The sequence below is a fragment of the Astatotilapia calliptera genome, chromosome 8 (genome assembly GCF_900246225.1).
Source record: "Astatotilapia calliptera chromosome 8, fAstCal1.2, whole genome shotgun sequence".
Taxonomy (NCBI): domain Eukaryota; kingdom Metazoa; phylum Chordata; class Actinopteri; order Cichliformes; family Cichlidae; genus Astatotilapia; species Astatotilapia calliptera.
In genome coordinates this window covers 7,585,318-7,607,122 of record NC_039309.1, presented here as the reverse complement: position 1 = coordinate 7,607,122, position 21,805 = coordinate 7,585,318, and the positions used below count along the sequence as shown (strand labels likewise).

The 21,805-nt window shown below is 40.9% G+C and overlaps 1 protein-coding gene across 8 annotated transcripts in view; it reads left to right on the top strand.

The window, feature by feature from the left end:
- The window catches only part of sdk2b (sidekick cell adhesion molecule 2b), a 278,236-nt gene extending 257,642 nt beyond the window's left edge, over positions 1 to 20,594 (top strand). For 3 of the 8 annotated variants that reach the window (XM_026178228.1, XM_026178234.1, XM_026178232.1), the window contains exons 35-46: positions 532 to 633; positions 838 to 953; positions 1,341 to 1,527; positions 3,027 to 3,164; positions 3,525 to 3,734; positions 3,815 to 3,940; positions 5,086 to 5,250; positions 5,411 to 5,551; positions 8,258 to 8,417; positions 12,718 to 12,847; positions 17,811 to 17,867; positions 18,403 to 20,594. In XM_026178228.1, the coding sequence (XP_026034013.1) occupies positions 532 to 633; positions 838 to 953; positions 1,341 to 1,527; positions 3,027 to 3,164; positions 3,525 to 3,734; positions 3,815 to 3,940; positions 5,086 to 5,250; positions 5,411 to 5,551; positions 8,258 to 8,417; positions 12,718 to 12,847; positions 17,811 to 17,867; positions 18,403 to 18,825 (1,955 nt within the window). In that variant the 3' untranslated portion in view covers positions 18,826 to 20,594. The remainder of the gene's footprint in view (positions 1 to 531; positions 634 to 837; positions 954 to 1,340; positions 1,528 to 3,026; positions 3,165 to 3,524; positions 3,735 to 3,814; positions 3,941 to 5,085; positions 5,251 to 5,410; positions 5,552 to 8,257; positions 8,418 to 12,717; positions 12,848 to 17,810; positions 17,868 to 18,402) is intronic. The other 5 variants (XM_026178230.1, XM_026178229.1, XM_026178235.1 and 2 more) reach the window with 5 other exon arrangements.
- Positions 20,595 to 21,805: the final 1,211 nt, after the last annotated feature.

The window sequence follows — 21,805 nt, the reverse complement described above, 5'->3', positions numbered from 1 at the left end:
TGAGGCCAGTGGAGCGCTTTGTACATAGAAATTCTTGAACACTGAATACACAAGCGTGCCTGGTCCAGCATGCTCTTTGGTTTGCACATGTCAGCTTATTTGGATGAGCACTGCAAAAGCAGATGGTCACATATTTCTCCTGTACCCCCACAATGCACAATTCGACAGACTCATAATTACAGTGTCACTCTGTGAATTTGTAATTGAAATAGAAATGTCTTCCGAGGGCAGCAGTGTAAAATTCCGTGTAGTGTTGTTGTGTGGGTGGGTGTGAAACCATTCAGGGATCATATCCTATTTATTACGTTTTCTACTTCAACTAATTGTTTGGAGCACCAGGAGGGGGGGGGTGTAGGGATGCAGACATGGATCCCCAGGAGGTCAGCAGACCTCTTTACAGTTAACTGCAGAGCAATGGTGACTTTCATAAATGGGAAGATATTCCCATGTAGGGATTTTGCATACATGTCACAGATTGGTGTTTGATATAATTCCTAACCTTATATTCCAAACTGTTTACTTCTACTGCAGAGCTAAGTAAACACAAGCGTTATGAGATACGCATGAGTGTGTACAACGCCGTGGGTGAGGGGCCAACCAGCCCTCCACAGGAGGTGTTTGTTGGAGAAGCAGGTATGCACACTTCCTCTTATGGGCAAATAGATTTTGGGGGGTCATTTATCTTTCTTAAATGCCAAGTCTGTTCAGTTTTAACTGAATAGTTTCTCCTTGAGGCTGTCATTTTCCTAGTAAACGCAATGAGCATAGTAATGAAAACAAATATTAAAATCGAAAAACGTCATCGTTAAATGCGATATATCTGAACGGCTGTCACAGTGCCGACGGCCCCGCCCCAGAATGTGGCTATTCAGTCCGCAACAGCCACCCAGCTGGATGTGACGTGGGACCCTCCACCTGTGGATGCACAGAATGGAGACATCCAGGGATACAAGGTCAGAGTCTCTGCAAAGTGCCGCGTCTGGCACAGGCTCAACATGCCTTACTGGCTCACTTTTAGAGTGCGGCGTAACAATACAACAGTGTTCTGTTTTTATCATTAAATATTTACATTTTAGTGGTTCACATGAGATTACATCCATCTGTTGTTAATCACTATTAAATTGATAATTTTACACTTTTAGCGAACAGCGTTTTCCAGAGGGGGTTTCAGTAAAAGGTTCCGTCTGCTGCTCAAGAAAACATTTGCAGGGAATAAAATATAATTGTGTATTTCCCATAGGGGAGTTTGAAATGGGACTGAGTTTCATAGAAGCAGAAATTGCTGCATTCCCTGAACAGTATCTGTAGATATTTATTTATGTCTGTGCTATTCCATGTAGATTTACTTTTGGGAATTCCAGCGTAAGAACGAGACTGAGCGGATGCGGACTCTGTTTATGCCTGAAGGAGGGGTGAAGCTGAAGAATTTGACTGGTTACACCACCTATATGATCAGTGTGGCTCCATTCAACGCCGCTGGGGATGGACCCCGAAGCCCACCAACGAGGGGACGCACTCAGCAAGCAGGTAAATGTGACAATTAGACGCCAGACGTGGCTATACAAAATCGTTTATCAGTATGAAAGAGCACAACAGTCGGGATCAAGCAGTGTAGTAAAACAAATATTTCTGTATATAACGCACGCACACATGATGGAGATGTTTTCTAAAAGAAAAGACAAGCTTAAGACAAATGTGGTAACATCGTGACAAGACTAAAGCAGATAAATTAGAGCGTGTACAGCCGTGTTTATTCATTTGTCATATTTATGTGCTGGTGGCAGCACCGATGTTAGTTTAGAGAACCCTGAGAGTTTTCTCAAAGTGGATGAGTCAGCCATGGGGAAAGAATTTGATTTGACGATGATGCTAATCGTTGTTGTCAGCAGCATGCCAAACGATGTTAGCGGAGCCACACACGGAGCATAAGTTTCTAATCAGCTAACCCATTCTAAACTTACTTGCTGAATTTCATCTTTTGTCTGATGCTATGAAAATTTTGTCAGCGAGCTTTGAGTCTCCAGGCATGCTTTATCAAAAAGGACCCCGTGCGTTGCCCCCTTTCTTTGTTCTTCTTCTTCTTTCTGTGACTCGTGGGACTTTCTACCTCCGTGCCCATCTGCAAATGTGTCAAAACAATATTTATCTTCCAAAAAGCCATTTTTGATGCGTTTTACTACTGTGTCCCAGACTAGTAAAAAGGGGAAAAAGGAAGGTGTGCACAGATCCTCTGTTTTCCCCAGTGCTTGCTGTTTTGAGAGGAGGAAACAGATGACAAGCTGGGAAGGGGGTGGCATGCATTAGGAGGATAGTTATCCCTTTTTATTTTTTTAAACAAAGAGGCTTTGTCTATTGCAAGCGTCTCACCCCCTGCTCAAGAAGCTTAAAGGCAGCAGAGGAAAATGTGTTTCTCAGCACAGTGGTTTCAAGAGTTCAGCCTGTTATAATGGGGTCTCGAGGCAAAGAGTGTTCATTGTGATTATGAATTGCTCTGCCCAAGGTCAAACAAGTATACGTAAGCAATGCAGAACCTTTAAATCTGTATGTAGTTTAACAAAAAGTTTTTTTTATATAATCAGTGGAGTTCTGCTCATGCGCGGAGACTCAGACTTGCAGCAGTGGTTCTGGACCTCCAGAAGAGTTCTACTATAGAAACAAGAAACAGCACCAGTGGAGAATTGTGATATTTCCACGTTTATCTATATTTTGTTGTTAGCCTCAAGAATTCCCTTAACAAGGCTTTTTGTTCAGATGAGAAAACTGAATTAGAGAAGTATGCCTCTGTTTGAGGCCTTTGATGTAACCATGGGAAGGACCACTGTATTGATCAGACAGAAGAAATATATGTCATGACATTAAAATGGCTCGTGCAAAAATTTACTTGGTATTTCATGAGAGAAGTTCAACTGAAGGCTAGTGAAGCAAGGGTTGTTTTTTTGTTCAATCCACTCATCTGGTTGTTTTTTATTATTTGACAGAGTCATTCTACAAAAATTTTAGATGTTTTTGACATCTGTATGTTTCAGCTCCCAGTGCTCCCAGCTTCATTCACTTCAGTGAACTGACCACAACCTCCGTCAATGTGTCCTGGGGCGAGCCCACCTTCCCTAACGGCATCATTGAGGGCTACCGTCTGGTCTATGAACCCTCCACACCTGTAGATGGTAACAAATTCTTAACAATGTCAGTTTTCTCTGCACTAAATGGCTGCTGGCTATAAAAGCTTAATGCACACTACAAGATCTGAAGTTTTAGAGTCAACGCTTTTGCGTGTCAGTCGACCTTCTTGCAATCTTGTGATGTGCATTTCTTGAGCTACGCTAACCATTACATAAACAGCTCATTATTCATTGCAACCTTATACATATCTACTACTATCATCTTAAATAATACACTGCTTCGGTGCCAAAATGCAAACATGTTTCTAATTCCATTACTTTCTGTGTGCATTTGCGTATGTTGGGTGTGCTTGCACATTGCCTGGCCTGTGTAAGACCTGCTTTAAATGTGGTGTGTTTGTCTAGAGTCTTCAGTGGCCTGTGCCGACTGTCTCCACTCCCCCTCCCCCCCAGGCGTCAGTAAGACAGTGACGGTGGATGTGAAGGGGACCGGCCCTCTGTGGTTGAAGATCAGAGACCTGGCAGATGGTGTCACGTACAACTTCCGCATCCGGGCCAAGACCTTCATCTATGGGCCTGAGGTGGAAGCAAATATCACCACAGGACCAGGGGAAGGTAGTTGCAGTGATGTTTTGGAAAGCTGACATTTTGTCACTAGCCCTTTAAACACTTATTACTATGTTATTCTTTCTCAGGTGCCCCAGGACCCCCTGGAGAGCCATTTATTACGCGCTACAGTTCGGGCCTCACCATTCACTGGACCCCTGGAGACCCAGGACGTTCTCCCATAACACGCTATGTAATTGAGGCCAGACCCTCAGGTAGGGGATTTAGTACAGTGGTTTTGAAAGTGGGGTCTTGGGGAATCAGAGGGGTCAGCCATCCATAGCCAAGGGGACTGTAAAATACATTTTGCTGTAATCTTAGAAATTAATATCTAAATATTAAGAATAAATATCCAATCTATATCCCAATTTGATATGGTTGTGAGACATGAGATTCCATCTAAGAGTGCAAATGGAAGCAAGCATGTTTTTGAAAGACGTTTGGAGACTCCATGCTCTACAGGATCACCCCATCACTGGCCTTATGTTACCTTCTGTGAGATTTTGATTAAGGAAAGTGGTGTAAAGTGTCAACATCTGCTGCCCTGGAGTCAGTGTCCCTGGCATTTTAATGGGTTATTGATTCAGGCGCTACATTCAAGACAATTGGCATCCTGTTTCAACTGTGATTGACAAGTCCTGGCATGGCAATGAGGGTGATGGATGGTAGGTGACTCACAGGCAGAGATGTGTTTCACTGCTCCTGAGTGAGAATCGGAAAGGCTATCTAGTCCTACATTTTAAAGGTTTCAAGGACTGATAGGTATTTTATGGCAGTATAGATTAAATGGAGGGGGGGGGGGTCCCATATCCCATATCCCATATCCCCCTTATCCATATGCCGGTGGTGAAAAGTTTCTATAGTATCCAATTACTTGAAAAGTTATTTTTGCCTTTAGATCAAATTACGCTGTTTTTTAAAAAAATGTTTGTCAAAGTTCAGCAACATAAAAAATTTATATCCATACTTGGTTATATTTGTGTACCCTATCAAGGAGTCATAGCTACACATTTATTTACAAGCAGCAGGGTGTAATAAATGATCTCTGGCATGATTTCCATAGCAAGCAGCAAGACATCTAACGCTGCTTCATTTGAAATATGGCTGCTCCGCTATTTATGTTGTAGAATTTGTTGGTTGTAAATTTTTACGAGAGCAGTGAAATTGATGGATTGTGTAATATTTTTAAGAATTATCAATTACCCTCGGAGCTGCCAGCCAGGCCGGAGCCTTGTATCAAACAAACAAACAAACAGCCTGTTAACAATGACATATTGACACTGTTTAAATATTTTTTGCTTGCTTAACGAATATCGTCAGCCTCCTCCGACCCAATTTTTCCATTAAAATTCCATTACAGATGAGGGTTTGTGGGATATCTTAATCAAGGACATCTCCAAGGATGCAACATCGCACACATTTAACATGGACATCCTGAAACAAGGTGTCAGTTATGACTTTCGGGTCATTGGAGTGAACGACTACGGCTATGGCTCTCCGAGTCTACCTTCTCCCTCCATATCTGGTGAGCTTTCTTGTATTTGTTAATAGAATTGAATGACCTGAATTACATTAACTTTCGGGCTTAATTAAATCCCCTTAGGTCATTCAGACTTCACAGGAATGTGGCTACATGTTTTTAACAAGCATGAATTTCAATTTTCTGGGTTTTTTTTCTTATCTAGCCCAAAAAGTGGCTCCTTTCTATGAGGAATGGTGGTTCCTGGTCGTGGTGGCTCTAGTGGGACTCATCTTCATTCTGCTGCTAGTTTTCATCCTCATTATCAGAGGACAGAGCAAGAAGTATGCAAAAAAGTCTGAATCAGGTAAGTACACACAGTTGTGCAGCTAAGTGGAACATTTAACTATCATGGAAGCTTGTATTTCGCTTCCAGCCTGGTGGCATGGAGGGAATCTGATAACTTGCCTTTTTAAAATAAAACAGTAAAACTTATTACAGGGATTTTATTATTATTTTATTACTTTTGAAATACTGAGCAGAGAAATTGAGTTAACTTTGTTTTGTAGGGGGGTGAATTCTGCTTTTGAATGAATCAGGTCACTGACTGGGTTGCAGGGAAATAAAAAGCAGAGAAAGAGAGAAAGGAAGCAGGAACGGGGGGCATACTTGTCCATTCAGAGCAGCTCTGACATCAGCGGGTATTTCCCTCAGCTCAGCACTTTTGCCAGGGCTGTTTAACTGCCAGGCAGGGGAGGGGTGGGGTCCCTGTGGGTCACTGCCCATCTTTCTGACTGATGGAGAGAAAACAAGAGGTTCCTTCTCATTCCAGCACAAAGACACTCTCAAAGCCTCCATATCCTCCTCTAGGAATCTGGCCCAGGCCACTGGACCGACCGAATGCTATTTCTTTTTCTCTGTGTTGGCATAACCACCAATTGACCTTTAGTACCCTCGAGCAACCATGCAGGTCCTGGCCTGGCTGTGGCCACCTGTAGGATGACTGAAAGTGTTTCTAACCTATAACATGGTGAGAAATAGTCTCGAAAAATTAATCTTATATAGAAACCATCCTGTTCATATTGTTTAATATAGTAAAATCATGACACTTAAAGTCAAAGTTAAACATTTATGTCAATTGTGAGTTTAGCCCAGTCATTGGTTATAGATTATGAATGTGCTTCTTTATATACAGAATTAACAATAATGCTGCGGCTGACCTAAATTTATAGTATTGGTAAATACCAAAATCTTTTTAATGCTTTTTTTTAACAGTTAAACCATCATTATCTGCAAGGTCTTTAACTAAAATGATATTTAATTTAATGCGAAAATATAATTATTGTTGTTATCCATGAATTTTCAAGTGTAATGTTTTACAACAGAGCTGGAAATATAGTAAAGCACATTATTAATTTTTGATTCAGATGCCAAATTGCATTTTTTTTACTTGCATTCCTGAACAGAAAAAAATTGTTTTGGTTTTTGAATCTTATGCTTGATTAATTTCTGACTTATTGGAGAGGTGCAGAGCCTGGCGCTCAAGTTTAGGTATAAAAACATACAATTTTTGACAGATGTCTAAAATATTTATGTTTCTCTGTTTTTATGATAGGTGGTTTAATAAATATGTTAAGCCCTGTCTATGTAATTTATACTAAATTTGTGTTGCTATATTCTAAGGGAATTTCCACTGACATGCCCTGCAAACCTGCCGAATTTCTCATTTTCATTCACATGTTTTTTGGACACTTGAAAATCTACATCGCTTGACTTGACGCTTATTAGGAAAAAGTTTACTTTACTGTTGAGGATTAGTTTGTAAGAATTATTACAGCTCTTGGAGCTGTCTGTTTAATAAAAAGCTAGAGTCTAAAATGGTTGGAATACCTAACAAAGACTGGAAACAGGGAATCAGCTAGCTGTATGAGGGAAAACACAATCCAACAACTAGCACTTCTGAACCTCACTAATTAACATCCCAAGCTAGCTAATCCCAGGGTATCTAAGTTAATCAGCTCTTGGCTCCAGTTACATATTTTGTTTTATTGATCTTTTCTTCTTACGCTTGGCTAGAAAGTGAAGAAGTGTATTTTTTTTACAAATTGTGAGTTATTGCTGCAAGTCATAAATATGAATACTACTACAGTGGGGGAAATAATTATCTGATCCTTGCTGAATTTGTATGTTTGCTCACTTACAAAGAAATGGACGATCTCTATTTCTTTGTTTGATTTTAATGGAGTGACAAAAACCCATAAAAAAACATATCATAAAAATTATACATTGATTTAGATGTATGTGTGAAATCAGTATTTGGTTATCAAGGAAAACACAACTTGGTGGAGAAACCCAAGCAGTAAGTAAGATATCTTTTTTGGAGATGGTCACTGGGTTTGAACACGTTTCAGGAGGGACTTTGGCCTACTTCGCTATACTCAAACTCTCTAAATCCCGTCGTTTTCTTGGCTGCTACTTGGCTTCAGCAACAGATTTTCAAGAGGATTGAGATCTGGAGACTGTTCCTCTGTTTGGTCTTGGCCATGGTGGTGGAGAGGTTGGAAGGGAAGAAAATATTCTCTGGACAGGCGTGCTTTACACACATAACAAGTTGAGATCAGTATCTATAATTGATTGATTATAATCTGTGTGCCACACGAGCACACAGGCAGTTTGTCCCCTAGGGATCATATACTTAATTCACTCAATCACAAATCAGTTTATAACTGTTATGTAGAGTTTTTTCTGGATTTCTGGCTGATATTCTGTTTCTCGCTAAAATTAGAGACTGTATGTTTCTTTGTAAGTGAACAAACTTACAAATTCAGTAGGGAATCAAATAATAGCTCCCCCCGCTGTATTTACTTCAACAATTTGAACCTTTAAAATAAACACAATGACATCTGACGGCATGACTGATGAAGTAAAAGCCTATGTAATAAAAAGTGTAGACAGCTTTGGGAATAAAATGTTATTTCAGTATTGAGAATTTAAAGGGGAAAAAAAGATCACGTAGTTCCATCAGTTTTCCCAGACACTAACCTGCCTGTCCATCTGGCCTGTGGTCACACAGTGTCTCTGTACGTGTGTCCAGGTAACAACTCCAACTGTAACGCTCTCACCCACGGAGATATGGTCAGCCTGGATGAAGGACGTTTCCCAGCTCTGGAACTTAACAATCGACGGCTGTCTGTAAAAAACTCTTTCTGCCGGAAGAACGGCGTCTACACCAGGTGAGTGAGCAACACATTTCCAAGAAAATTCATGTTCCGATAATATTTAAAAGAAAAGCTTAATTTAATGTCCAAATGAAACAGCCATACGGTAAAAATAATTGGGTAATCTGTGGAAGCTATACCTCATGCCTGAAAACACTTTCAGCTCTGTTGAAAAAAAAAATACTCTTGACAACTCAAATGCACTTCTTCCGCTATCTAAAAGCAGCATATAAAGAGACTCACTGCAGCCTCTCTTAATGAGCTTCTGTATTTCTGTGAATTCCCAGCAATACTGGTCTTGAGGCCATGGCCTTGTTTTAAAAACCAATCACTGTGACTGACACCTGTGCTGAGAATACTGCACGAACTAAGTCATAAGTCCAGGTTTAGATGTGACTGCACACTTTGTGTTAGCTCATTAAAACCTGTTTATTCTGCATATAAGATGTGGATTTATAGACAGCTGCTTTCATGTTGTTTTTGGACAGACTGTCAGTTATGTCATGTGGATATTACTATCCTTTGAGTGAAAAGAATGCAAATGAGACAAATGCATTCTCTGACTGTTTCTATATACCGGTAAGTAACAGTAAGCTGGAGAAATATGTTTGGTTGTGTCTTTCTATGAGTATATGTGTGTGTGTAACCTTGAGGACAGATCAAAGCAGGCACAGGTCTTTGAGATGCTTCCAGGCAGCTTCCTACTACTGTGTCTCTGACTTGAAGGGGGAGGCTCAGAGGGAAAGAATGCACAGATGTACAGTCAGCATTCTTTGAACTCAGCCCATAGCGAAGGAAACCAAATCCCAACACCTGAGTCTCCGATTATAGATTAATGCCACATCTTGATCTCTGGTCTCTGAATACCAAAGACAGGATGAAGTTCTTTTGCGTTATACCAGGATCAGAAATCAAACACGTTCCTAATCCTCCTGTATTCATTTTAATTCAGAACTGTGTCAGACAGCAAATGCCATTTGAAGCTGATCCTCACAGAGATTTTCTCTATGTGGAGATTATTTGTTCAGAGTTTAATACAAGGGCCAATATGTCTGGTGGAGAATCTCAACGCACAGGGATTTCAGTACCGTTGGACACCGATGACTTAATCTGCCCCGCTTAAACTTTAAGTGTACCTTTTTCCTGTAAGGAGATCAAAATAGATAAACACATCAATCTGGTAAAATATAAAGAATTTAGATAAAGTGTGGTCTCATAAACATATATATATATATATGGCAGTAGTAATGAGTGCACACTAATAGCACATAAACGGCATGCTATCAAACCAAAGAACTCTAAATGCGTCTCAGGTTTGGCATTCAAATTCTTCTATGATCAAGAGGGAAGGATTAAGAGTGCAATCCCTTCTTGGCTTTGTAGTAGCGTCTTTTTGTTTTTTGAAACCAACTTTGACACTGGTTGTGGGTTTAAAGAGGTCTCGGCGAGGTAATTCAGTGTAGATTAACATGGTTTTAAACACTCTTGAGTGACAAAGCTTCCGAACACTTCAGACATGTTAATGAGTCCCTTCAGGCGATTGTAGCAAGAGAGCCTGGTAATGAGTAAAGACCAGGGGGCAGATTTGATTTCACCCTCTGGTTCTCATTCCTTACCTGACGTGCTGCTGACTGAATTTTGCTGTGAGAGGATTAAGTGGACCCTTCTCCGTCCAAATGAGAGCGCTGATAAATAATTTACGCCTCATTCAACAGTGTATGCGAGTCAAGGAGAAGGGGGTGAAAGTGGGCTGAGATTCCTCAGTGTTTTAAAACGGGCAGTTTATCATAATATCCCAGTAGGCTCGCAATAGCTGTTCTTCACTTTGGCTCGATTCTTTGTTTGGCTGTGTTAGGAGGGGGCTTGCTAAGAGGACTACAGAGGAATGCAAGTTGCTGAAGGTTACTTTGTGGAGTCCTTCTGGGGATAAGTGCAGATAAAAATTCAGACCTGTGATTATGGAAAAATTATACTCCTGGGGGAAATTTCCTCTGTCATTAACTTAAAAATCCAGTAACATTTACACTGATGCAAAGCTTTGTTGTTAAACGGATCACTAAAGGATGCTGGAGAATTGGGGAAAAAAGATAGCTTGTTATTGCATTATTTATACTTCTGTATTGGTGATACTCAGTTTAATTTTTTTTATATAAGATATAAAAGAACGCATAAAAAACACAACAACATACTAAGAGGGGTAGTAGAAGTAGGTCAATTGCATTTACATTAATAGGTAAAAACAGTAGACATGCTGTGTACAAATGTAGCGACCCTCCTCCAAGGGCGCTCCTCCAATACTCAAATGTATATAAATGAATATACATGTGCATAGAAAAAAAGAAGAAGAAAAGAATTATTCAATATGGCAGCCCTGGCAGAGTCCAACTCCCACCAGGAATGGGTCTTGCTGCAGTTGCACAAGGACTGGATGATCTGTACAACTGCACCAGTGGGCCAGTCGCCCCATCCTCCTGAAGCACCTCCTACAGGATGTCCCAGGAGACATGGTCAAATCCCTTCTCCAGGTCCGCAAAACACATGCAGACTGTTTGGGCAAACCTCCCCTCAAATTACCTCAAGAGGGTAAATATCAAGAGGATAAATAACTGATCCAATTCCTTTAGCCAGATTCACCAGCTTAGGATCAAACTGCAGGGACCTCTGCCCTTTACTGCTGCCTGATCCACAAGCTTAATAAACTAATTGAAACTCAAGGGAAAAACAAGGGCGAGAGAGTACGTTTTCACTTGGGATTTGAAGACTGTTCGTGAGGTAGATGATGTAAATTTAGGAGGGAGGCGGAAATGTGACTGGTTTGATCTTTGAGTCAAATTTAAGAAAGGAATAAAAGATGACACCAAGATTGTCAATCTAAGATTCTCAGTCATGTAGAAAGAGCACACGAATTAGAAAAACTTGAGCTCATTGTATAGGAGCACTCCATTGTACATGTTTCAATTTTCTAAAGTTAAGTGAATTAACTTTAGTTTAACTCTCAGAGTGTAATTGAGTTAGAGCTTGCTTTGTGATTTCCCAGTGGAGTTTTCCATTTCGTCCACACTGCACTCAAAGTACCAGCCCTGTGAAAACTGCTGGAATTTACCCGCATTTTTGAAATGCTCTCCAAATATATTTATATGGAAAATGCTTATGCAAATGCACTTTCAATGTGTGGAGCGGCTGTGTGTGCACTCCAGCAGCTCCACTGGCAGCGACTGCCGGCCGACGCTGTGGCCTGGAAAGTCAACAGGAGTCAGTATGTCCAAGTAGTCTCCGCCAAACCAGCACCAATCAGCAGAAACAGATGGGTGTTTATTTAGGAGGACTAGGAACAGTGGAAAATGTGGAGGAGATTAGGAACCAAGAGCTTTTTTATTACTCTCATATTTACTGAAAACACCCCTGACAGAAGCGCACCATTTTAGGGAATGCTTTTTTCCAACTATTTCACGTTTTTCCCATTCCATCTTTCTTTCAGTTTTCAGGTTCATTGAACACCTTGTCCCTATCCTCCCTTCCCCCACACTTTAATGATCCTCCCTTTCCTCGGCCACCTCTCTTTAAGCTTCTATCTGAATTCCAAATGTGATAACCTAAGTATGCGCACTGACACATTAATCCATGCCATCATTTTGTGTAGTGTGCAATAACATTTACCCGAGCAAAGCCTGAGGCTGCAATTTGTTTGATGACCCCTTGAGTTCAGTTTATAATTTAGTCACAAGAGCCTAGTGGTTTGACATTCCACAGCCCACAGTGAGGACTGAATCAAGGAAATTATTCACTGCAGAAGAGACAGGCTGTAAGCAGCCATCTCATGAGTGTCCCATGATTCTCATCTAGTTGCCCTCCTACACACACTGAAAGAGAGAACACATGTGAGCTTGACAGGAAGCCCTAACTGTAGTGTCTCAGACGTTAGAGAGAACATCTAGAGTCACGGCATTTGCTTGTTTATCAAAAACTGTATTGACTACAATTTCTAATTTTAAAGGAACAAATCTATACAAAGAATAAGTAATAAGACAGTTAACCCAGGTTTTAATAGACTGGGAGTATTCTTTAAGTTTCTTTTTACTATTTATTGGAATAGAGCAGCAGAGAGATGACATGAAAGCTGGAAGAAAACAGTCTTGTGGTCGATTTGAAACTGGGCCTCTCCATTGGCCTGCTCAACCCAGTGAGATGTACTGGCATTTAAAATACAACCTGATTTATTCCAAAAGGTTTTGTTTTTGAAAAGCCAGGGTTTCTTTTGTTAAGCTTGACAACCAGTTTGAATCAAACTAATTGTGTGCATTTACTCTTTGATCAGGTCTCCTCCCAGGCCCAGCCCAGGCAGTCTTCACTATTCGGACGAGGATGTCAGCACCAAGTACAACGACTTGATCCCTGCAGAGAGCAGCAGCCTGACTGAAAAACCCTCGGAAATCTCAGACTCACAGGTGCAATAGCATTATATTGTTTTATACTGCATCTTCCCTAAGTAGTATTTCAGTCCTGTTTGTACCTGTGTACGTGTACCCACCGTCATCTCCTCAAATTCCTCAGGAATTCAGCTTTGCATTGTCAGCTGTTCTGTGGTTTTTTTGCCTGTTCATGCTGGTGTCCTTTCTGTGTCACCCATCTCAATGTGTTTGGCCTGCAGAGGTCATAAGATACAGCTACAGTAATGCACATGGCGAGATGAGAGATTAATGACTCTGCTTACTGGTGGCAAAGCAGTTTTTAGACCAGGCAGTAACCTGTGGAGAATGTCACTCTACAAACATCCACCTGAGATCTAGGTCACTGCACTCAGCCACAGCACTCATTATGTAAGGCAGCGAGAGGGCATGCACTCTGCAAAATTTATTTTCCAGCTAGCTACGTAGTAAAAATTGCCTCTCCAGACAGATAGTTTATCCAATATTCCTTTTCAGCAAGTCAGATCAGAGTTAGTTAAATTGATCTCTATGGAAAAAAAGAGCACTGTATTGGATCTTGATAGTTAAAACGCGATCATAATTTTGAGTTTGTTTGAAGTTTTAAAGTCTTCTGTTCGGACTGATAGATTATTAAAAACTGATGTCAGAATGTCTGACTTGTGGCCTTTGTGCTGAGCCAAACTGCTTTTACCCAGCGAGTGTGATCAATAAATTGTGCCCTTCTGTCTGTCTGCATCTGTCTTTCTATTGATCAGCGTGTGCCATCTTGGCTTTTGTCTGTTCTCATTCTCACGCTTTTAACCAAATTAAATTTCTTCTGTCTGGTCTTATGTGCGTATACACTATGCTGTTTCTGTTTTCGTTTATATCACATCCTCTCTGTGGTTTTTGTGATTCATCTTGCAATCTGCAGTCTGGTTTGGAGCCTTGCAAGATAAAAGCATCAGGGGAAAGTAGTCTGGAATTCCCTTGCTATCAGGCTTCCTTCAGTTTTTTTCTTTCACCTGGGAATTCTTTGCTCTCTGTATTTTCCCAAATTATCTTGGAAAATCTTTCAGATAAATAAGTCTGTAGTGTGAATTCCAAAAGCCAGAAATCTCTCCCCACCTCGCTTTATCGGGACCTAAGTCATGCTTCCAGATCAAATAGAAATCTCTCTACAATGAAGTGCTACAGACAGGACCTTTCACAGCACCATAACATCCCCTCAAATGAAGCATTTCAACATTTCAACGCCTGTCTGACATATCTACCATTCACACTTGTGTATTGTCAAGCATGGCCCTAATGCAGTTACTGCCCCCCTTGGATGACGACACTTGTCTGCTGCCACTCTGCACATTCGAGGGGTCGATGTTGGCTTTGATGGAGTGAAATGCACAGAGCCTTTCTGTTAGCCCAAGGCTCCCCTGCCATGCTCCTGACAGACCACCATATCAGCACCAGTGGTGCTCAAAAAATCTAGGAATGTTCTTTGAAGTTTTATTGAGCGGATAACTCATAGCTATCAGTATGACATTGTGCTGTCTGTCCTCCTTAATCCCCGCGGCCTCCCCCAGCAGGTATAAGTTCACTATTGTGCTCCTCGTGAAGAGGGGATTTGGAGAAAGCCAACATTGACTTGGCAAGGCAACAGGGTCACCATTACTGTTCTGCTCCCCTGCAGGTAGAGACCTATTGACTTCCCTTTTTCCTTTAGAGTGTAGGTTTTCTCGCTTTCCAAGGTTGTCTCTGTGGCAATGTCTTTGTGTGTAATTTAAAGCCGAAACCAGTTAAAGGCAAATGACCTCATCTCTGAGTCATATTAAAGATTATGTTTATTCTGCAGAGTGGCATTCCAAGGGAGAGAGATGAAAATGTCGGCTTTCTCTCACATACTTTTTCTTTCAGACTTTGCCGCTCTCTTTCTCCATCCTAATACTCGCTGCCTCTGTGGTTACTGCAGCTTTTTTTTGGCTGAGACTCAACCGACAATATTATCTGTAATGTTTGGATTGTCACTAATGACAACACACTAATTTTGACCAGCCACGTTTAAAGTTTCATGTCATAACCCAGAATAAAGTTCAGTTGCGACCGCAAATAAATAAGAGTTGATATTAATAGCTTTTTGGCTTGTGTACAAAACAGAGGTTATTGGAAAGACGCAGACATTTATATTGGCTGGATGGGATGAAGCGCATGTAAAACGAGCATTAAACTGACATGCTTCCTTAAACTAGGCATCACTTCTAAAGGGAAAAATCTGAATAAATGCACATGCTTCCATTATGCATTTCATCTTTCTGGGGCAGCTCTAATGATCAATAAGATTTTAAATTTCTCTGAATATAATTGTTCTGATTAAGCAATATGAAATTTACTAGTTGGAGACTGGAACTACAAAGGAGGCTTAGGCCTTGCCTTGATGGTGGCAGTATGCTACTTTGCTTTGATAAAGCTGGTATTTTAGCGCTAGCAAAAGTGTCCCATCTTCTCCTTTCCAATTTCCTGCACAGCTTTTGCTAAAAGCTCATAATGATATATGTGCTGTGAATGTGCAGGGATTTCAAGTCCCCTCCAGCCCCATATACACTGCCATTGTCTTTATCTCAAAGGACCCCTGCTGTGTTCACTTCATCAATAAGAGTGACTTAGACAGCATCCCCTTTCTCCCCCTCCTCTTTGCAATAATCCATAACAAGAGGACAAAGGGCCGACTGTTGGGGTATGCATCAATTTTGGGGGGGATGGGGTTGGGACCTTGCTTTCCAGAGAATTTATTTACAAAGTGCAGTAATTAATTCAAAGCGCTTTTAACATGACTGTAAGTCTATGTCATTTCTGGAGCAACACATCCAAATAAAAAGGGGAATAATTCAGACGGTGGCAAACAGAGATGACAGCAAGCTCATTTTCAGCAAGCCGATGTCAAATCTCAAATAGATTGTCTGAACGCCTACATGGTTTGTTGATGATGACCAATTTATCTCCAAGAAACTGTAATTCTGACCCATGATTGATGCACATCTTTGTCATGTTTTTTCTCAATTTTATTTCCTCCTCTCCTTTGTTGTTTTCCCTCTTCTTTGCTAGCAACTGTAAACAGGATCACAAGGCAACTTTATTATGCCGATGATAAAATAAAGTACTGTCAAGAGGTTTCGCTAGTTAATTGGATAGATGTCTTAATCTCTTTCACCGCCTAATTTAACATCAAAATGATGAAAAAATGCTTAATAATTGACGCAGGCAGGCTGGTATGTGTCTGTCTTACACATATCCTTGCATAAATGAGACGGTTATTCCCTTGAGGCTGAGGTGCAATGCTGCATTTCATGCCTAAAGTCTGTTTCTGTCACACCATTCAGCTCTAGTAATTAGCTTGTAATGAGTTGAAATAAGGAGCTGTATCAAGGGCTGCGCGGCCCCAGAGGCAAATTGTTAAGCATCTTTACTTTAGGTTACTCAATTGCATCCGTGTGTTATTTCTGTTAAATATTGGTGATAAACCAAAAGCAAAGGCAGACAGATTGGAGCGCTGTACTTGTAAGCAGAACAATTTAACAGTCACAACATCTGTTGCACACACTCGAAAATTGTGTCGGAGCAGGCAGGAGGATGCAATTCCCTGTGTCAACACTTGGTCTACAGTCACGCTTTCCCGTTGCCACACACGGCTAGAGTGGTTTTTCATCTCTCAATGCTGGCTTAATTCTTTTAGAGTGAAGTAATGCCACTTGAAGTGCCTCAGTGTGTCTTGCTGGTCCACTGTGAATGGATGTTTTTGTGTTGCTGTGCTGCTAAATAGACTGGTATGAATAGAATGCTTCTCAGACCTAAGTGTTTTAAGTGTTTACAACTGGGTGACAATATTGCAAACAAAAACACAAATACTGAGCCATCCCACACTCTGGCTCTCCTTTATTGAGAGGAAAAACGATATAGAAGAAAGGGGGGAAAATAGGAGGTATGTTAAGGGGAACGTGGCTTGTGCAGTATCTGCCTTTGATTAATTCATGAGGGAAAAAAACAGGATACTTTCTTTTAAAGAGAATCAAAATGTAGGATCGTTTTTCCTATAATTCAGCACACAAAAGTTTCTGTTTGGACTTTTATAAACTCTGCTGACATGGAGAAAACAAAAGCTTTTATATAGGGGTTTGACATAGGCATGAACCAGGAGGCACAGGGAAATCTGAGACAACTGCCATATGTATGACATATGTGCTGTGCAATATCCAGCGAGAGATCTGTTCTTTGAGTGTGCGCCAACAGCAATGTTTCTGTACATGATTATGAAAGGCCCGAGAGAGCAAGAAATTTCTGAAACGCTCACGATTATCAGCACCCTCTCGGTGGTATACCACTTTGAAGAGAACAGGCTTTTGTTATGCACCTATTGCATGCTTATAAGAGCGTCTTTGGGAAATTATCCAGTGACATTTTTGGCACAGTCAACTGTGCATATGTTCATTGTGGCAAGGTGATTAATCAGACGCTGCCTGGCCGATTGGCAGTTTGCTTTCATGGCAATTAGATTACCATGAGCAGTCCCTGCTGAGCATTCAGTGATCACGTTCCTTTTTGTTTGGTGCATGGAATGTTTCTTGACATGAATACAATAGTGCTTCTAGCTCAACCTGCAGCAAGGTGGAAGGTCACTGGTGAGAATGTGCTGAGAACTATTATTTCTTTACACATAGCAAGAATGGAATTCAGACTGAGTTAAAATGTGAAGCAAAATAACTTTAACAATGCTTCAGTGCTCTCAATATACTCTTAAAGTTGATGGTAGTGTTGGAAAATGCACTGCACAATACAAAACTGTGTTTTTATTTCATCCTTTTACCTTTTCATACCATTCGCACAGAATGGCACAAAGGCTGTATTTATGCATTTATTTATACATATTGTGGCATTATCACCATCATGACTCGGCCATTTGAATCATTCTGTTATGGTGATGTACTGTAAAACCCATTGTTTTGTTCACCCATAGGAGGCGCTGGTGTTTTCATATGGAACAGGTGGCCTACATACACTTCCACTGCATTTGGTGAGGTTCCTGTGGCTGCCTGCTTTGAATGTTATATAGCCCTATAGGCAACTGGTTCCAATTGGTAGCCCCCATCCAATCCTTTCCCTCAGATTCCTCTTACATGTTAGGTTTTATATGCCACACTGTGTAACACAACACCAAGCCCTGTCTTGCTGACGTGGTGTGGTCAAGGTCTTAGATCCTGAACATATAGATCTGCTTATTGGTTAAAGTCCCGAAGACAAATTGACCTTTGCCATCTCGTGTTGACGGTTTTCTTGTGCACGTTTCAGTAGCAAGTCATCCTTCATGCTTTGACCATCTTTGACCATTTTGTCCGTCTGTACTTGTGCTGTGTTGTAAATGTAAGTGTTTGCATGTGTTTGCTTTTTAGACAGCTGTGGCTGTAAATTGATGCCTTAGAATAACACAATAACTTCATGTTCATTTTCATTCTAGCCTCAACATCTTTAACTGCTACACATGGAAACACTACAGAGTCACACCATACTCACAACATAAACCGCTGTCTCTTCTTTTTTTGGCTTCTCAGGGCAGCGACAGTGAGTATGAGGTGGACCCTAACCGTCAGAAGACCCACTCCTTCGTCAACCACTACATAAGTGATCCTACCTACTACAACTCCTGGCGTCGCCAACAGAAAGGCATATCCCGGGCGCAGGCCTACAGCTACACAGAGTCAGAGTCAGGAGAGCCGGATCACTGCGCCCCACCACCGCTGCCCCCTCTACCTCCACTGCCCCCCCAGCTGAGTTCACCAAGCCCTCAGCCTCAGCAGGCTCAGGGCCAGCCCCAGGGCCAAGGCAGCCTCTTTAGACCCAAAGGTAGCCGGACTCCCACCCCCTCCCAGCAGAGCTCCAACCCTCCGAGCCAGCACAGCACCTTGTACAGGCCCCCCAGCAGTCTAGCCCCTGGCTCACGGGCCCCTATTGCTGGCTTTTCCTCTTTTGTGTGAAAAATACTGAGGACATAGAAACTTCTGAAAATACCTACCCAACTTGTGTTGAAGAAGAACATAGCATTGCAGTCAGCCCAAACAAGTCGCTCATTCTTTATTTTCATCATCAATTTATTTTTCATAACTTACATGTTTTTTTTTTTTTTGTGAGCTTGGATGTATCAAAACATTATGATACTTTTTGAGGCGTTTTTTTGTCTAATGTGTGAAAATGTGCCAGTGTAAACTTTGGTTTCGCTCACCGGCTGATAAAAACAAAAAAAAGGTCTCTGCAACATCTATTCACTTTTATTTTGTTAGTTGAAATACTTGCATGGCTTTATCATTTATTTCCTTCTTTTTACTTTTTGAAACTCATTCAGTGGTAATATCTGATTCTGTACAAAGTCACTAGAATCTTTGAAAACACACACACACACACACACACACACACACACATATAAATATATATATATATATACATATATATAAATATTCTATAGTAGACATGCCTAGAAGACAAAATCAAGTCATTGCTGACTCTACTTTGACGAAGACTGATATGACAATATGATGGAGCCATATTGTGGAAGTTAAAGAACAATTATTTGTTTGGACTGGATGTAAAAACAAAAAGCTGCCAGCGTAAAGGTGGAATTTATGCCAAATCGAAGACATTTAATGTGCTGGTTGTGAGAGTTTTAAAATGACATTGAAGAAGCAATCATGGATTAAAATGGAAAAACTCTCTGGCCTATAACATACACATACATAAAAAAAAAAAGTCAGACAGCATTTGGCCATAGTAGTAGGTCAAATGTCAGTGACTGCGGCGTGCCTGAAGGATCCTGCAGATATATGAAAAGAGTGTATATCTGTTTAAGTGGAAGTGTTTAAGTCTGTTTTTTGTGAGTGTGTTACAGTGGATCGAAGATGCCTTGATAGAGAAACACATATTTATGATCTCTGGCACCAATTGTGAATGGACTGTTGATGGTGCCCCGAGACTTTGGCATCGTGTTGCCTCATGTGGGCCGGGAATCAGTTTGCATACAAAACCCATATCTCATATTTCACTTTTTGCTGGCTCAGATAAACACTCACGAGTCCGATTCTACTGAAATGCTTTGGAATCCAATTAAGAGGTGAAGTCTCAAAACTGTCATCAGGAACTGTTATAAGGGAGCACAGCTGCTAGTTCTACAGTGTGATTTTGATAAGAGACCAAGAGGATTCCCACCACCCCCCTGTTTTCTTCCCTGCTGAGATAACTTTTCGCTGTCACTGATCACTATCGCTGGGCAGCGCCGAGCCTGCACCAAGAGATGATGTCATTGAATTGCCTCACCTCTTTTCCTTTTATGTAAACAACCACTCTGTAATATTCAGGTGTGACTGTATTGTCCCAGATGCAATTACGTGTGTGCGCGTGTGCATGTGTGTGTGCGTGGTCACTCTTCTCGTGTGTAAGCTTACAGATCATTCACTTTATGTCTGTTTATAAAGAGATTGTTCTGCAGCAACTGTAAACCTGCCCGGAGTAACGCCACAGAGGGCTGACGTGGTCCAACCACCTGCCAGGCGCACTCATAACGCTATAGTGAAGACTCAGTGGTGTGTTCTTAGTTTTCATAGTTCAAAAAGCAGAAAAAAAATGTCATCTACTTTTTTTTTTTTCAATTATTTGTGGGGTGATTTCATTGTACGCAACAAAAGCTTATCATGCAGAATCTGAATGAATATATGATCACAGTACATTTCTGAAATAAATTATTTTTCAATGTTAACCATTCTGGTATTGAATTGTGAAATGTAAAGGGGAGATGGGAGGAAGGGAAACATGCAAACAGTGGTGTTAAAGGGACTTTTTCAGACTAGGCAGAAAAAAAGGCCTTCGTTTAGAAGCAGTAACTCCAACTTTTGCCACAAACCATGACCACATGACCTCTGTAGCTGTGCCACAGTAATCAGCAGATTTCCATTTTCAGTAGCACCCATCTAATCTATTTCCTCTGTAAACCTTCTCAGGCACTCTAGCACAGTAAATAACATACATGGTGATCACAGTAATCTCTTATTCATTCTTATTCAGCTCTAAGTGTGTGCATAATCAACTGATTTCAACATTATTGAGGACCTATGTGCAAATCGTACCACACCCATTGATCACTATCTACTCCATTCCTCTTGTGTGTCTGTTTAAATCTTTCACAATGCCAGTCGTTTAGTTGTTGGCTTACTTCCCAGATCCAGTTAATTGGTTGGTAAACTCTGAATATGCCAGAATATGTGGTAAACACACCAAAACAGCAAATGTTTGAAGACTTTACGTTAACTTTCCAATCTTTGTAGCTTTTAGAATAAAGAAAAAGACTGGACTGATAGACCTCTGAAGCTTCCCTGAGTATCACGCGATGTTGGGCCACATGCTACGTCTAGACATGGTTTCTTCAAACTGGGCATCATGGTTCGTGGAATCACCTGAGTAGTTTTTCTTCAGACACAGAAAGTAGTCCCTTGCTTTCTATTGAAAAAAATGGCCATTGTGCCTCTAAACATGACACAAAAATTTCTGCAAAGTGCAGCGAATACTATTTACTGTAACATGTGATAAAAACCTTAAAAGAAAACAGAGTGCACAACGCCAGAAGCAGTCTGTTTACAAATGAGTTCTGTAAGCACTTGGGATCTGTCCATGGCTAATTATTTAATTAAATCACATCTAACCTTGTGTTACTCAGGGTAGAAATAAATTGGATCACTGAAGATTCTTTGAAATGCTGTTATCTGGTTACAAAGTCCCATCCTGACTTCTTCAGCTTTCTCCTGGTTTCCAGATAACCACAAGTGAGATAACTCAGTCGGGCCTTTGACCCCTGTGACTATACATTAAGTGATACCAATATCTACTCAGGACATAGGTGATGCGCTGAAAATATATGTGCAAACATTATATGCAGTAATACAGAAGCACATGTACAGTGTCAGATGGTGTTAG